Genomic DNA, 18,096 nt, shown 5'->3' on the forward strand with positions numbered 1-18,096 from the left:
GCCATCCTTTGAGCTAGGAAGCTGAAATTTGGGCACAATAGTGAGCAAGTACTTTGTCAAAAACAGCATTTTTTTTGTTTTTTGATTAATCAATTAATTGATGAGTTGCCTAATTATTATCAATTAATTAAGGACTTATTTATTTTCTTTCTCATCTGGACAATATCTCGGGCACCTTTTGAGCTAGGAAGCTGATATTTGGACATGACAGTGACCAAGTGATGTGGCTATAAAGGATATCTTTGATTTATTGATTAATCATTTAATCGATTCATTATTTATTGATTAAGCAATTAATAATTTAATTTTTTTATTAATGACTTATTTAATTAAATTTCTAAAAGATACATCTTGGATGAAGCACTAGTAGTTTAGTTATGCTATTAGCCAATTGATTAAGAAAATATTATGACCATCTTTTATTGATTTCAATTATGCAATTAATCAATCAAATATTGTGCACCTCTCCTTCCAAATACAGTCTCTATGAGCTGCACGGCGGTATTGCCGGGCACCTGAGGCGCCCCGGCAATGCCGCTCTGGAGGATATTTAATTATTTGGCATGGGGGCGGTGTACTTTGAATGTTAGTTTGAATGTATCTGTATTTGTTCTTGAATTTATTTTACCCCGCACATGGCACAAAGCAGAGTTAAGCAATTGGTTCACTCTGCCTCTCTATCAATCTATTTCTAATATCGAGGAACTACTTAAATTTAATTTAATGTTAGATTTCTAACACTGTTGAACAAAAAGTCACTCCAATGCGCTGGCCGTGCAGAGCTATCACACTAAATCTGGTTGTGCTGTACCAATGTACAGGGCTATCCTCAAATCAGAGACGTGCTTGCCAAAATTGGTGACGACCTGGATGAAATGTCTAAAGTATATTGCGAGGCAAATGGCTTATATAAGCACATGTGCAAGGAAACAGGTATATATTCAGTCTTCTGGAATGAGATTCTAGACAGGGTCAATTGTACAAATGAAAAGCTACAGGATCCCAAGCTACATATGAATGCTGCGGTGGCAACTGTGAAGTCGCTGAAAAAAAATTCGGGTAAAAAAAGCGAGTGCTTTAATGAGTACAAGCGACAGAGAGCAGAGAAATCTGGCAAAACAGAACATGTGCAGATTCGCCAGTGTTGACACAAATTGCGGCTGAATCCATCAGATTATGGTCCAGCGCCAAAAGCAAAACTCTCTCTTTCGCCCAAGGTTTGTGGTGAGAGTTACATACTGGTTATTGATCAATTTCGCAGCTGTCTGGCACAACGGCTTTCTGCTCGTGAGCTAATCTGATCGCGATTTAGATTCTTGGGAAACGCTCGGTCTTGAAGAGATCCAGGTTGCAGCGATGAAACTCGTCAACAGCTACAAAGACGATCTGGATCAATGCCTTGGTACTTTTCTCAGAAAATAACTACAGCAGGCATTTTTGGGGAAAAGTTTGTAAACCGGTTTTCCAACACAATGTTGCTTTCCTAAACACGAAAAAATTGTTTACCAAGCTCAGTTTTCAGTTGTAAGGCGTCAGGGTGCTGGACGGGGACCCAACTCGTTGTGCACCCCACCAAACACTTTCCCGAACCTCCACCCATGTGAAAGTGGTCTATTACATTTTATTTTCAGAAGCTACCAGCTCCATAATCACTGGAAACTCAAGTCTCCATCTTCTTATTCTTCTTAGCTGGTTTGGATTGGGATACATTAATGATTTCTACATCCATCGGTACCTGAACTACATTTGCAGGCCCCAGTGCAATACAAGTTGCTTTTTTTTTTACAACTGCATCGTTGTGTTGAGCACCCCGTTGCACAGTCACATGAGATGAACTCTTCACAAATGTCTGGTACTGGCGGCAGAGACATGAGTTGTGGCATCAGCTTATTATCCTGTAATATCCACCCATGGATGTAATATCAACTGGTGAAGGCAGGTGTGGGTGGGCACACGTGGCTTGTCTCCATAACATAGCCTGGTAGTGAGCCCTCAGTATGTGAAATCTCACTGCATCAGATGTGGGAGGGAGGGCTTCAGGAGATCTACATTTGCAAAACAGTCTTGCACGAACCTCATCACAGGTAACTATGTCATCCTGATGATACATTTTACAAATGAATTGTTCTGCAGACTTTAAGGTGTCATCAGTGAGTGGATGCTTTCCCAAGTTTGCCAGCAGATGACGATTATTCTTGAACACTTCCCATGATGTTCTCTTGCTGTGACCTGCTATGTGAGAAACTGTGTCACACTCAGTTATTGTGTGAAAGGGAATCTGCAATTCATAGTCCTCTTGATTACAGCACCGTTTGTTTCATCCATGCTTCTCAGTGTAACTTCGGCTAAATAAGTGTTTATCCGCAAGACATCTCTATAACTTAGTGTATGCCCCGCCTTATGAAATAACTGTACCAGTTGCTTCGAGCGTGTTGCCTGGTGTAAAGTGCTAGCAAGGCCAATATGTTTTGGGGCCCACTTCTTGCCTCCAGAAGTGATATACACTAAATTTTGACACACACTCAGAACACGAGACTGTACTTCAGAATCAGTCATAAGTACTTTTGTTGGGCGTTTCAGTGTCCTCTTCTTCTGGTAATAGTTCATCACCATCATCTGTACCTGACGAGGACATGTGTTCAAAAACTTCCTGTCCACCAATAATAAAACGTATGAACATGTACAGACTCTCGGGTACACATGATATTGCATCTTCCTCACGGACAGACAGACCTTTATGAGGTGGTTGACTAAGTATATCATATCGTAATTTCAGTGCTATGTGAACCATCGACAAGAACTCATCGTTTGCCTTAAAATGTGGAACTGGAAACATTATTTCCTCGTCATTCTGGCTTGTCATTTTGGAGATAGGTAGGTACATGGGAAAATTTGTTCAGTACCAAGACAGTTTTTCTATCACCTGGAGCTTAATCACGTAGTACGATGAAGTCATATACATCTCTGAAGTGTATGGAAAGCTGTTCTCTAAATGTCATTCGACGGCTGCCAAAAGATTGTGAAACATTCACTCCAGCTTCAATGGCAAGTTCACAGTAGCGATTCCACACTTCTGAAAGTTCTAGTACGTGGCCTTGACTGTCAGCATATTTCAACTCCTCGGTCAGCCAGATCATTGGTCGGTCAGTGTTCTGTGCTTCTTCCTTCATTTTGGTTGTGTTTCGCAAAAACTGCTTGTAGCGATTTGGGTGATACTTCCCTTCAGCAGCTATTAGATCAGGTACCCCAGCAAGACGGACACTAAGCTGCTGGTCATATTTTGAAGAATCGAGTATCTCCTTGCTCATTTTCAATGTTGCTACTGAAGAATGTTTCACCATCGAATCAGAGTCTTGACAGAATATGCATGCTTTCCAGTTCATGGCCTTCAAGCGACTGTGTAAATTTGTAGCGGTACTGTGAGCTTCTGCAGTAGTTGAACCTTTGAAACTTGAGGATGGAGCACTCTCAGTACTGGTTGATTGTTCAAGGCGTTTGTTTTTTCCTTTGTCTGTGTACACAGCATAACATGATTTATGACACTAGTGCCTGCGAGAAATCAGCACTTAGCACGAATGTGATTCTATCAATCACATCACGATTCTTTTCGTCTCAAGTTGTGGCGCGCCGATGTTGCTTCGCGAAGAGTTGATAGTCCTTTTTCTGTGGCTTCATATGCTATACACCAGCTGCTGGTCCTTTTCAGTTGCATTAACGACTCCATTCTGACCTGAAATGCAATATATGAATGAATGAATGAATGAATTATCGTTTTAAGGCCATTTTTCACCGCTAGAGCAGGGGTTAGCCTTGCGGGCCCCATGACAATCATGGTTCCCTGTTTGAGGCAATGTTTTTATGGCCGGATGCCCTTCCTGACGCCAACCCTTAGTCGCCTCTTACGATGCGCAGGGATACGGTGTACCTATTCTAAATCGGGGTAGACACCGAGCAAGCTGGTACTCAATTTGCCAGACCTCGGAAGGATGACAGGCTGAGTCAACCCCCCTGGCGTTAATTCAGCGATCGACCGGGATTCAAACTCAGGATCCTAGGATCCCAAGCCTGCACCCTAACCGCTAAGCCGACACCAGGCTCTGAAATGCAATATATAAAGTGAAAAAAAAAAAAAAATTCTGCTAAATTAAAACGGCAACATCCCTACATAGAGAGTACTAGCGTACTCCGATTAATATAATTAGACAATATAATAATAGTAATATTAATAATAACAAGTACAGATACATTCAAAGTACACTGACCCCATGCCAAATAATTAAATATCCTCCATTGGTCGGTCAGTGTCGGTCAGCCCGGCAATACCGCAGTGCAGCTCATCGACTGTATTGGGAGGGAGAGGTGTACAATAAATTGATTGATTAATTGCATAATTAAAATCAATAAAAGATTGTCATAAAATATTTTCTTAATCAATTGGCTAATAGCATAACTAAACCACTAGTGATTCATCCGAAGATGTATCTTTTAGAAATTTAATTAAATAACTCATTAATAAAAAATCAAATAATTAATCGATTAAATGATTAATCAATAAATCAAAAATATCCTTTATAGCCACATCCTCTGGTCAATGTCATGTCCAAATATTAGCTTCCTAGCTCAAAAGGTTTCTGAGATATTGCCCAGATGAGAAAGAAAATAAATAAATGATTAATAATAAAAATAAATAAATTATAATCATAAAAAAATTAAATAGTTAATCAATTGGCGAATAGAATACATAAACCACCACCATTTTATCCGAATCTGTAACTTTAAAAAAATTAATAAATTAAGTCATCGAATAATAAAATAATTAATCGATTAATGAATTAATCAATAAATCAAAAATACCCTTTACAGCCAAATAAATCACTTGGTCATTGTCATCTCCAAATATCAGCTTCCTAACTCAAAAGATGCCTGAGATAATGGCCAGAAGAGAAAGGAAATATATAAGTACTGAATTAATCGCTAATAATTACATAACTCATCAATTAATTGATAAATCAAAGAACAAAAAATACCGTTTTTGACAAAGTACTTGCTCACTATTGTGCCGGAATTTCAGCTTCCTAGCTCAAAGGATGGCTGAGATATCGCCCGGACTGAGATATCACTAGAGTGAAAACTGAGTACTCCCTTTCAGCGTTCGTCATTGCCGAGCCCCCTTCGGTGCCCGGCAATGACGTTATGCAGCGCCTGGAGATGGCATAGGAAAGGTGTGGTGCACAATAAGCTGTGTTTATTGTTTCATATATCCGTGCTCCATGTGACTATTTTCTTTCCACAACTTGCGTATGTGTTTGTTTTGCATTTTTCAGGGTGAATGAGTCAATTGCCAGCCTGGCAAACAGCATATTTGGATTCAGCATACCTTAAAAGAGTTAAAAAGTCTGTTTACCAACTTTTCCTCAAAAATGCCTCAAACACTACAACAACACCCATATCCGAAAAAAATGGCCTAGTCTAAAATAGCACTTCGTATGTAGAGTGCCTTCAGAAAGTATTCACACCATTTGACTTTTTTCACATTTTGTTGTGTTACAGCCTGAATTTAAAATGGGATAAATTGAGATTTTTTTTGTCAATGATCTACACATAATACCCCATAATGTCAAAGTGAAATGTCAAATTTGAATTTTTCTTTCAGAAATTTTTACAAAATAATTAAAAAGGAAATACAGGAATATCTAATTTGCATAAGTATTCAACCCCTTGAGTCAATACTTTGTAGAAGCACCTTTGGCAGTGATTACAGCTTCAAGTCTTCTTGGGAATGTCTATCAGCTTTGCACATCTAGATTTGGGAAGTTTCTCCCATTCTTCCTTGCAGATTTGTTCAAACTCTGTGAAGTTGGATGGGGAGTGTCCGTGAACAGCAATATTCAAGTTTTTCCACAGATTATCAATGGGATTCAAGTCTGGGCTTTGGCTGGGCCACTCGAAGACGTTCACGTTCTTTTTCTAAAGCCATTCCAGTGTTGCTTTGGCTAAATGCTTGGGGTCATTGTCCTGTTGGAACATAAATGTTCACCGCAGTGTGAGGTATTTTGCAATCTGGAGCAAGTTCTCCATTCATTGTTCTCTCTATCCTTACAAGTGTCCCAGTCCCTGCCACTGAAAAGCATCCCCATAGCATGATACTGCCACCACCATGCTTCGCAGTACGCATGGTGTTAGATGAGTGATGGGCTATGCTAGGTTTCTGCCAGACGAAGCACTTTGCATTCAGGCGAAAGAGTTCAATTTTCATCTCATCAGACCCCAAAATCTTTTGCCTCATGCTCTCAGTCTTTCACTTGCCTTTTTGCAAACTCCAGGCGTGCTGTCATGTGCCTTTTTCTCAGGAGTGGCTTCTGTCTGGACACTCTCCCATGAAGCCTAGATTTGTGAAGTGCTGCAGAGACTGTTCTCCTTCCAGGAGGTTCTCCCATCCCAGCCAAGGAACTCTGTAGTTCAACCAGAGTGGTCATTGGGTTCTTGGTCATCTTCCTTACTGAGGTCCTTCTTGCCCGGTTGCTCAGTTTGGTCGGACGCCGGCTCTAGGAAGAGTCTGGGTAGTTCCCTATTCTGGGTAGTCTGGACAGTCCATTTCCTAATGATGGAGCTCACTGTGCTCTTGGGAACTTCCAACACTCCAGAAATTGATTTATATCCTTCCCCAGATCTATGCCACCTCACAATTATATCTCGGAGTTCTACGGACAGTTCTTTGGATTTAATGGTGGAGTTTCTGCTCTAACACTCACTGTCAACTGTGGATGTTATATAGAAACTTGTGTTTCTTTCTGAATCATGTCCAATCAATTGAATTGGCCACACGTGGACTCCACGTTGTAGAGATATCTCAAGGATGATGAAAGGAAATTTGATGCACCTGAGCTCAATTTGGAGCGTCATTAAAGTGATCCACACATAATACCCCATAATGTCAAAGGGGAATGTCAAATTTGATTTTTTTTCTTTCAGAAATGTTTACAAAATAATTAAAAAGGAAATACAGGAATATCTAGTACAGGAAAAAGGAAATACAGGAAAAAAAGGAAATAAAGGAAATACAGGAATACGCAAAGGGGTTGAATACTTATTGACTCACGACATTTCAGCTTTTCATTTTCAATTATTTTGTAAAAACAAAACGAAACAAACTCCACTTTCAAATTATGGGGTACTATGCGTAGATCAGTGACAAAAAAATAAATCTCAATTTGATCAATTTTAAATTCAGGCTGAAAGACAACAAAATGTGAGAGTCAAGTGGTGTGAATACTTTCTGAAGGAACTGTAAATGACCTCTCTGACTACCAGAAAAGCTTTCTTTATTATAAGATTTAAAGGGCATTCTTAATCACCTTTGGACAGATACATTCATTACTCAGGTTTCAGAACTGAGCTTCTCTCCCGACTCGGCTCACATGCAGAGATGTTGTAATCAATTTCTCCACCTGGTACGGTTATTGGTATAGTTTCTAAGATCCCGACCAATGGCAGGTCAAACAAAATAATTCACACCTTACTGGGGCAGAACGGTCTCAACCCTGAGGGGTTGACACCGTCGGTACTGCAAGCTTTCACTTGACTTGAAAGGCCACGAACAACGCAGTTGTCTTTCAATACTGACAAATCTCACACTCTCACTATGTATCTCCGAAAAGACCGACTGGACAACCCTCCCATCTACTTTCTGAACAATCCTCTCCAAGAAATTCTGTCACTCAAGCTTTTGGGTCTCACTATCTGCCATGATATTTCCTGGGAAAACCACATTTCCAAGCTGGCCTCCAAAGCCAGTCGCCGACTGGGCATCCTCCATCGTGCGAAGTCCTTCCTTGGCACACCTGAGCTCCTCACCACATACAAGGCTTTCATCCACAGCTCAATGGAATACTGTTCCCCCCTCTGGGCCGGTGCTCCTGCCTCACACCTAGCTCGGCTTCACGCTGTTGAAACCAAAGCTTTCAGAATCATTGGAATCTCCCGCGATGAAGCTAACTCCGAGGGCCTTTCACTCACTCACCACAGGCAGGTTGGTGGTCTTTCTCTCTTCTACCGACTCCTCTCCGGCCTTGCTCCCCCAGCTCTGTCTGTGCTCTGTCCCCCAAATATTCCTACAGGTCGCACAATATCTGCCAGCAACTCTCTTATGGTTAAACTGCCAAAATCAAGACTCTCTGCTCACCTTCACTCCTCTTTTCTCCCGCCTCTGGAATAAAAACTCCCTCACTCTCTTCAATCCCACTCCTCCCTCCAGGTCTTTAAAACAGCTGTTCACCACCATCTCTTATCATCCCCATCCAAAACCTTGATCTTTTCTAACCCCATTAATTCACCCTAGATGCACTCTTTTGAAATACTGACTTCTTTCCTGGAAATCCGAGCAGTGTCCACATGTTTTTTTTTTAACTCTCTCCCCCCACTCCCTCATGTGTTACCCTTCCCAAGCCCTCTCCCTCCCACAGATCTCCCAATGTCCCTGTTCTCTACTGTTGCACTTGTGTGCTTCCCTCTCTCTCCCCATCTTGTCTCCCGCTCCCTTTATCATATGTTTTATGTGTTAGTTTGTTTTTATGTGATTAATGTTAGCTCTTACACGAGCCTCGATCTTGTACACACACAAAAAAAAGCTCCTCCTGCGAAGATCGATACCAGTGATATGGCTGTGAAGTACCTAACTTCTCGGGCATTCTTGTGTCTTAGTCGCTTTGAGTCCCGGGTCGCAGTTGGTCCTTGTTCATGACATAAGGAATAAGTACAAGGCCTCCAGTATTGTGATATTCCGTCGTAATATACACTTATCTGCATAAACATGTACACTACATGGGCAAAAGTTTGCGGACACCCCTTCTAATTAGTGGATTAGGCTGTTTCAGCCACACCCATTGCTGACAGGTATATATAATCAAGCAAACAACCATGCAATCTCCATAGACAAACATTAGCAGGAGAATGGGCCGTACTGAAGAACTCAGTGACTTTCAACGTGGCACCGTCATCGGATGCCACCTTTCCAACATGTCAGTTCGTCAAATTTCTGCCCTGCTAGAGCTTTGGCGGAATCTGGGTTTGGCGGATGCCAGGATAACGCTACCTGCCCGAATGCATCGTGCCAACTGTAAAGTTTGGCGGAGTAGGAATAATGGTCTGGGGCTGTTTTTCATGGTTCGGGCTAGGCTCCTTAGTTCCAGTGAAGGGAAATCTTAACGCTCCAGCATACAATGACATTCTCGACGATTGTGTGCTTCCAACTTTGTGGCAACAGTTTGGGGAAGGCCCTTTCCTGTTTCAGCATGACAGTGCCCCCGTGCACAAAGCGAGGTCCATACAGAAATGGTTTGTCGAGATCGGTCTGGAAGAACTTGACTGGACTGGACAGAGCCCTGACCTCAACCCCATCAAACACCTTTGGGATGAATTGGAACGCCGACTGTGAACCAGGCCTAATCGCCCAACATCCGTGCCGGACCTCACTAATGCTGTTGTGGCTGAATGGAAGCAAATCCCCGCAGCAATGTTCCAACATCTCGTGGAAAGCCTTACCAGAAGAGTGGAGGCTGTTACAGCAGCAAAGGGGGGGGGGGACCAACTCCATATTAATGCCCATGATTTTGGAATAAGATGTTCGACGAGCACACACGGGTGTGATGTTCGGGTGTCCACATACTTTTGGCCATGTAGTGTATGTTCAGGGTGGATGGTTTTAATTGAAGATACATTGAAAAGGATTCAAAATGAAAGGATAGGAGAGAAAAGACAAGTTGGGGAAGAGAAAGGATGAAAAGGGATAGGAAGCTGGGAGGATATAGGAGTGAGAGGATGGGAGGAAAAGAGATGGATTGGGGGCAGGGGAGGGGCAGTGAAGGGAAAAATTGCTGCCATTATTGCAGACTTTTTATGTTGATGGTTCCTTATTCATCCCATTATTTTGCTTTTAACTGACTGGTATGCAAGTAATTGTCACCTAACTGCATCGAGCAGGTGAGCCTGCGATGGCAGATCGGAGCCCTCTCTAATGGGAATAAACGATAATCGCAGCGTGCTGTATCCACTCGACGACTGCTCTATTCTGCTTCGAGTGTCATGCTCTCAAGCGGCGAAACGTGGACTTATGGACATTATCTCTAAGAATCACAAGAAAGCTATTCCTGAAAAGAAGGATGGGGGCACCTTGTCTTTTGGAGCCTACAGGGGGTCAAGTGTTTTTGGGGAATTGCTGTCACGTGGATGCAAGAGAGATGCTCGATGCATCGCATTTAAAGAGTCAAAACCTCAAAGATGGCATGGTACAGGTAGCTATCTGATGACCCAGTAGGTTTTGCAATTTTTCAACCTGTTTAATCTCTGAATGCATTTCATTTTGTTTGTTCAAGCATATTAGCTTGTTGCCTATCCCCATCTCTTTCCTCCTGTATTTTGTTTTTCATTATATACATTACAATCTTGTGAAAGACCTTATCTACAGACAAAACAGTTCCATATCAAGAGAGGAAAACGATCAATGTCACAGCCGAGGGACACTATGGCAATATGGCATATACAATTTACCTAGACCTATTCACGCTAACATGGTTATCAAGATATCTACATTGGTGCCTTTCTTCTTCTATTAATCAGGTCCTCTTCCTTGACATGTTCAACCACTGAAGGCAGCCTTTTGGTGGAGTAGCTTGGACTGCGCCGCATTCGTGCACCTCGTACAGTCACAATGTGGGGAAGGAGTGGGGGGCTCCGCAATAAGCAGCTCGTCCCCAAGGGGACATAAGCCCGAAGGCGTACCACATCTCCCAGGCGTGCAGTCACCGCCACCCAGCCTGTAGGAAATGCAACAAAAGAAGCACAACAATAATAAATTTACATGGTAGTGCATTATCAAACCATGAGCAGTTCAGTTATGGCAATATCAGGTGCAATGAGGAGCAATCTTACCAATGGAGGAGAGTTTCACATCACCGATAGCTTCCTTTAAACCCGCACCAGTCAGCTCCAGGTCAGTTCCCACGAGGGCTGGAAAGCGAGCAAGGCGTTCATTGTTGCCCATCGGCAGCTGAAGAAGTTTGTATGAGGGAAACACCAAGAGAAGAGAAAATGAATCATGTTGTCAAATTACTCGATGGACCTTGGGCAGCACAAACTGATTACCCATCTAAATGTTTGTCAATACGTTGCGGTAATGGCAACAGCACGTTTCCCATTCATAAGTGTGAACATCGGCAGAATATGCAAAGGGAACAAGATGACATCAAAACATACCTGAATCACCAGAAAGTAAAATTTCGATGATATCAAATGCAGTTGTATAAAAGGAAGGCCACACAAAAAAATTTATATACAGACTTGGCATTTAATATGGAATATTTTTTTTTTCTTGACTTGGGTTTACTTTCTGAACTCAGTATATCAATCTGGTGAGTTTCTTTTACCCTTCGGTGATGTCTTTGTTGAAAGAACCATGTCACTGATTGTCTTTCGCAGCAAGAAGTCAATAACAGGATTATATCACAGGTGGCGTGACAAAATGTAAGGACAGGTACATTTGACGATTGGCTTCACAATCGGGTATATAAGAGTTGTTGCGTTCTGTATTAGTGTAAAACAACTGCTGCACGTCTACAATAGTTATTGCCGCTTCCTCTGGAGATGGTCCGTCAACTTGACAATGCTGTTTGTCATGGAGTGGTGGCTTTACAAAATTCTGGCATGAAACAGCATGCTATTGCTCGGCAGTATGGCATCACTCAAGGTCAGGTGTCAAAGATCCTGAAACGAAATACTCTGAGGGGTGTCCCTACTCCAATACCGAGGCCAGGACGTCCACGCAGAACCACAAGGAGAGATGATCGCCAGCTGCACCGGTTAGTCTGCAATGGCCGTACCGAGTCAGCTAATCGGCTTAGGGCTGAGTGGCAGCAACTGACAAATGTGCCTGTATCCAGAAGGCTAGTCAACCAACGACTGGTTCAAGCAGGCTATCGTGCCAAGCGTCCCCTGAGAAAGCCACGCCTGACCAGACAACACAGCCAGTGCCGATTGCAGTGGGCCAGAGAGCACCGTCAGTGGCAGCCAGGACACTGGAATCACGTGACCTTCAGTGACGAGTCTATATTTCTGGTCTATCGTCAAGATGGCCGCGTCCAAGTGAGCAGACAAGTGCATGAAGCCCACAACGAAGATTGTATAGTGCCAAGAGTCCAAGCTGGAGGTGGTGGGGTGACCGTTTGGGCTGATTTTCATGCAGGGGGCAAAACTGAGCTGGTTGTTCTGAATGGAAACCTGAACCAGTTCAAGTCCAGGGTCATTTTGGAAGAAACATTGCTTCCATTTGCTCGTGCAGCCTTTCGAGGAAACTTTGTCTTCCAAGATGACAATGCACGGCCTCATCATGCTCGCATGATCCAACACTTTCTTGCTGACCGTGGTGTAGAGCATATGGAGTGGCCTGCCATGTCCCCGGATATGAATCCGATAGAGAACTTGTGGGCAGAATTAATGCGTCAAATCGACAACTTGGACCAGCAGCCTACCACTGTGCGTGAATTGCAGCAGGCTATTGTCACAGCATGGCAAGCGATTCCTGTCCAAACCTTGGCAAATCTCGTGAACAGCATGCCTCGACGTGTACATGCTCTCCTGAATGCTCGTGGGGGTTGTTACACGAAGTACTGAACTGTAATTTTACTGTCCGTAATCCCAGTCATAATTTAGCTTTTGTTTTTGTTCAAAAAAAAATTGGCTAATGTGCAAAATAAAGAGATACTTCTGGAAAACGTACAGAAGTTTAACACAGTACTGTCCGTGAATTGAGTTCGATATCAGTTTACATCACTTTCAAGGATCAATTTATTTGCTTCAAAATGTCAAATGTGGTTTTTGTTTCTTTTAAAGGTCACATTAACAAAATCTAGAATAATTTCAACATAATTCCAATGAACTTTTGGTTCTAAGTCATCTTGAAAAGTAAGTTCACCCCCACAAAAAAAAAATTCCATATTAAATGCCAAGTCTGTATGTGTACACACACACACACACACACACACACACACACACACACACACACACACACACACACACACACACACACACACACACACACACACACACACACACACACACACACACACACACACACACACACACACACACACACACATCATCATAATTTGTGACCACATGGCAGTTCCCCTTTGTGGATGACCTAAGTATGATGTAGAACCTCTTGATCAGTACCTGTGATAGACGGGCACCTGCAAATGTGTTTTTACGGCGTAGCCCATCGGGCGAAGCCGTCTAGAACAGTGTTTGTCCGTCCGTATGTATATATGTATGTATGTCCCCTCAAACGTATATCAATCAGAGCTGAGGATCTGGTCACATGACAGGGTGATGTGATTACGGCGTACTGCGGCTGACTCTCCACACTCCGCCATTTTGATTTCTATGCCGTCCATGCCGAACATATCGTCAAACCTGTCATATATCACAATCGCCATGCTATACCTTTACGTTTTTGATTCAGTGTGAAACACAAACAAACCGATTGTTAAAATGACCATCAAATATCGAAAGCATCGGTGTTATGGGTCTTCCAATGACACAACGTATAGGCCTTAGCCTTAGGTGTTGTGACTCATCTTCGTACCGCTTCAAACAAATTAAGCCCAGGTTTCTTAATACAGTAGTGTATCGTTTCAGTAGTATCGTTTTCATAATAATAATAATATTGTAAATATAACCATTTCACTTTACTCCCAATGTTGTGAATGGAAGGTTAATGGATTGAAGCGATGTATGGTTCATGATCAATAATGAGCAGTGTTCGACACTAATATTAATAACCGTCGAAGTAGGGAATTAGCCTCGGTTTTTTTAATAGTAATATCATTTTCGAAATAATGATAACGTAACATTAATATTATAGTAAATATAATCGTAACACTAATCCTTTCGCAGTGACTGCAAACTTACTGGAAGTTAAAATATATCAGTTTTGTCCGTTAAGTCATTACGTCTATGATGGCATTCAATACGTCTATGATGATGTATGTCATTCGTACATCTATGATGATGTACGTCATTCTATGATGATGTACGTCATTCGTCTATGATGGCATTCAAGGTAGATTACGTCTATGATGGACGGCTGAGTCCACCGACCAACATTTTAATTAGATTACAGTCAATCTATGGTCGGGTCTCAAGAACATTGGGTGTGTGTTCATCTTCCAAGTTTCTTGTGGAGAGATCGCTATTTGGTTTAAGCATTCGAGCAAGAACTCCATTCAAAACCATTAAGGAATGGCTGGCTTGGCAAGCCCTAGCTAGCTGCTTGGTAAATGAGCACACCTCCAACCCTTGTGGGGTATATAGATTACAGTAGATCTTCGCTCAGTTCTGAAAGTAAAGCTTACCTCACGGATGTCGGGATTCCTCCAAATTTCTTTGTTTAATGTAATAAGCAGCATTGGCGACTGTTTAAAACAGCTAATCATATGTTTTTGTGGTTTATAATATTTTACAAGCCCAGCTACGTCGCTGTTAGACTTTTGGTCTTGTTTTTGTATACATTGTCGAGGCTCGTATGAGAGCTAGCACACAGAACATATAACAAAGGGAGCAGGAAAAAAAAGAGGGGGAGAGACCAGGAAGCCCAACAACAGTAGGGAATGTGGGAATCAGGAGATATGTGGAAGAGAGAGGGCTGGGGCAGGGAACACGGGATAAACAAGATGCGCACTATAGGGGCTTTCAGGAAAGAAAACAGGGAATTTGAAGGAGGTGGGTATGGGGTGGATTAACGAGGGTAGAAAAGATCATGGTTTTGGATGGGGAAGGATACGAGATGGTAGTAAACAGCTGTTTTGAAGACCTGGAGGGAGGATTGGGATTGAAGAGAGTGTGGGTGTTTGTTCCAGAAGCGGGGAAAAAGAAGATGAAAGTGAGTCTTTACTTTGAAAGTTTCACCAGAAGAGGGTTGCTGGTAGACCATGTGTGTCCTCCAGGAATATTTGGGACAGACAGAGCAGGGGGTGCAAGCCCAAAGAAGAGTCGGGAGAAGATAGAAAGACCACCAACCTGCCTGCGGTGAGAGAGTGAAAAGTGCTCAGAATCAACTTCATCGTGGGAGACACCACGATGATCCTAAGAGCCTTGGTTTCTACAGCGTGAATCCGAGGTAGGTGTGAGGCAGAAGCACCAGCCCAGAGGGGAGAGTAGTACTCCATCAAGCTGCGGATGAAAGCTTTGCAAGTGGTGAGAAGCTCAGTAGTGCCAAGGAAGGATTTTGCACGAGGGGTGAGGAAGGAGATTTGAAAGGGAGGGGTGAGGGGGAGTTTTGAAGGGGATCGTTATGGGGAAGGTAGTGATGGAAAGGAGGCAGGAGGGAGTAGAAGAAGTGGACATGGAGTGGGATGCTGGTAAGCGGTGGGAACAATTTTTTTTTATTATTACAATTTTTTTTGAAGGTTATGTTCAAGGGAAAAACAGGTTGAAGAAAAAAAAGTTGAGCTGGGTGATGAATACGTTCACATATCATATTTTTTCATCGTTTCAATTTACATCTGAAAAATAATCAATTTTAATCCAATTGATCTGAGCTTTGATTAAGATAGTCAATGAATGAATGAATGAATGAATGATCGTTTTGAGGCCATTTTTCCCCGCTAGAGCGGGGGTTAGCCTTGCGGGCCCCATGACAATCATGGTTCCCTGTTTGAGGCAATGTTTTTATGGCCGGATGCCCTTCCTGACGCCAACCCTTGGTCGCCTCTTACGATGCGCAGGGATACGGTGTACCTATTCTAAACCGGGGTACACACCGGATACATCTTAATAAAATGCACAGTTTGATGTATCCATGGTAACTTTTTGGGGAAGGGAAGGGGGGGTTTGGGTGGGGTGGATTTCCTTTGCACGACACCTTTCTTGTTTGTCTGTTTATGAACAGGATATCTCGGACATAAAAAACAAGTTGGGGACGGATTCGGACAAAATTTGGTGAAGATGTTTGGGATGTGACGCGGAAAAAATGATTAGATTTTGGTGAAGATCTGGTTCCGGATCTGAATCTGAGAATTTTAAAGTGTTACTTCACCCTTGAGAGAAAGGGCAAAAAAAACCAATAGATAGCACAATATCACAAAAGGTTGTAGACGGATTCAGAGGTGACGAGGATGAATTGCTTCAATTTTGGTGAAGATTCAAATCCGGATCCAGATCATTCAGAGATCCGGATCATTCAAGGTGGCTCTTCACCATTGAGTGATCGGGCTAAAACTGATATATAACACAATATCAATCTATGCAATATATGCTTATCACGTTGACGATCACACCTGGTAGTAGATCTACTGTACATACTCCACAAGGGCTAATAACATGACACTTCCTGCCGCTTCCGTGGCGTTTTTCCAAGGCCGCTTATAATCACAAAAGTAACTAGAACGGCACTCAGTAGAGAGCATACCTCCGCCTGGTTGGCCATATCACTCAATGGTGAAGAATCACTTAAAAAATTAAATAATTGTCATATCCGAATCCATATTCAAATCTTCACCAAAATTGAATCGATTCTTCCTTGTCACACACACAACCCGTCCACCAAGTTTCGTCCAAATCCATCCATAACTGTTTGAGATATCCCGCAATGGATAGTTTCTGGCCCTATCTTCCAATGGTGAAGAATCACTTAAAAATTAAATAATTCTCATATCCGAATCCATATTCAGAGCTTCACCAAAATCGAATCGAATCGTCCTCGTCACACATCCAACATAACATGTCCACCAAGTTTCGTCCAAATCCGTCCACAACTTTTTGAGATATCCTGCCATGTATCGCTTTTGGGTTTTTGGTTTCTCCCCCCCCCCTTCCCCTGCCCCCCCTTAGCCTCTAAGGTTTTTTTTGTGACTTGTGACATTGCCTCCCCCTCCCCTCCCGACTCCCTTACGGAAGTAAATTTTATTATAGGGAATTTCGAATGGTGAGGCATGGTCTGATCTTTTCAATGACTGGACCTAACATACAGTAAGTAATAGTAATTAATCATTGGCAATAATAAGGATAAATAACATGACTCCCCCTGCTGCTCCCAGAATAAGCAGGTGTACTCGTGCTAGAAAATGAAGTTCTTACTTAATGTACAACTATGCCAACAATTGGTATGGAAGGGCAATGTCTCAAAAGCTCTGTTGGGGGGTTTCATTGAATTCCCTATCCTGATGGTGGCAGCAGTGACACACTGACCCATTTCCAGTCCTGGCGGCTAACTGTCTGACTTTGGAGGATCTGTTATCATAATATTCTATGCATGTTTGACCTTGCAAAACATTCTTTCCCAATGAGGCTTTGACTTGCCAACTTTGTACAATTTCTCTCCGAGGTGGCAGTCTGTGTCCTTGAGTTCATTTGTCCTGGGGGAAAGTATATTAAGCCAAGTACGGGTTGTGGCTCTTTGAGATGTTGGTGGTGCTGGCTGTGTAAGAACCATGAGTGTCATCCCAAGTGGTGTTACTGGCCGAACTGCCACGTCTCCCATGCATGTATCCTTATCTATCTTCTATCTATATATATATATATAAAATAAAGTTTTTGTTTGTTTGTTTGTTTGTCTGTCTGTCTGCACGCGCTAATCTCCTGAACGGTGAAAGATAGGAGGAAACCTCTGAAACAAAAAATGTCGGGACGGGCCCCCGAAAGGTTATAGGCTCGGTGGCGAGGCCGGTCGAGGCCGCCTCGGCCGGGCTGGGCCCATTTCACAATTAAAAGCTGAGCTGAATTATAGTAGTCAATGTTCTACGGCTGTGAGTAAAAGCTGAATTATCGTAGTAAATGTTCTACGGCTGCGAGTAAAAGCAGAATTATAGTAGTAAATTCATTCAAAAAGAACTAAAAATGTCGGGACGAGCCCCGGGAAGGTTATAGGCCAGGTGGCGAGGCCGGTCGAGGCCGCCTCGGCCGGGCTGGGCCCATTTCGCAATTAAAAGCCGAGCTGAATTATAGGGTCAATCTTCTATGGCCGCGAGCAAAAGCTGAATTATAGTAGTAAATTCATTCAAAAAGAACCCGGGCAAAGCCGGGTGCTTTCGGCTAGTCTATTAATAG

General features: G+C 42.6%; 1 protein-coding gene across 1 annotated transcript in view; it reads right to left on the minus strand.

Annotated features, from left to right (window-relative positions):
* Window positions 1-10,312: 10,312 nt before the first annotated feature.
* Window positions 10,313-18,096, minus strand: part of NOA1 (nitric oxide associated 1) — a 44,350-nt gene continuing 36,566 nt past the window's right edge. Inside the window, exons 8-9 of the mRNA XM_068106321.2 lie at window positions 10,927-11,044; window positions 10,313-10,811 (exon numbers count right to left, since the gene is read on the minus strand). Coding sequence (XP_067962422.2) covers window positions 10,582-10,811; window positions 10,927-11,044 — 348 coding nt within the window. The 3' untranslated portion in view covers window positions 10,313-10,581. The remainder of the gene's footprint in view (window positions 10,812-10,926; window positions 11,045-18,096) is intronic.

The sequence above is a fragment of the Myxine glutinosa genome, chromosome 2 (genome assembly GCF_964187855.1).
Source record: "Myxine glutinosa chromosome 2, kmMyxGlut1.1, whole genome shotgun sequence".
In the NCBI taxonomy this organism is placed as follows: domain Eukaryota; kingdom Metazoa; phylum Chordata; class Myxini; order Myxiniformes; family Myxinidae; genus Myxine; species Myxine glutinosa.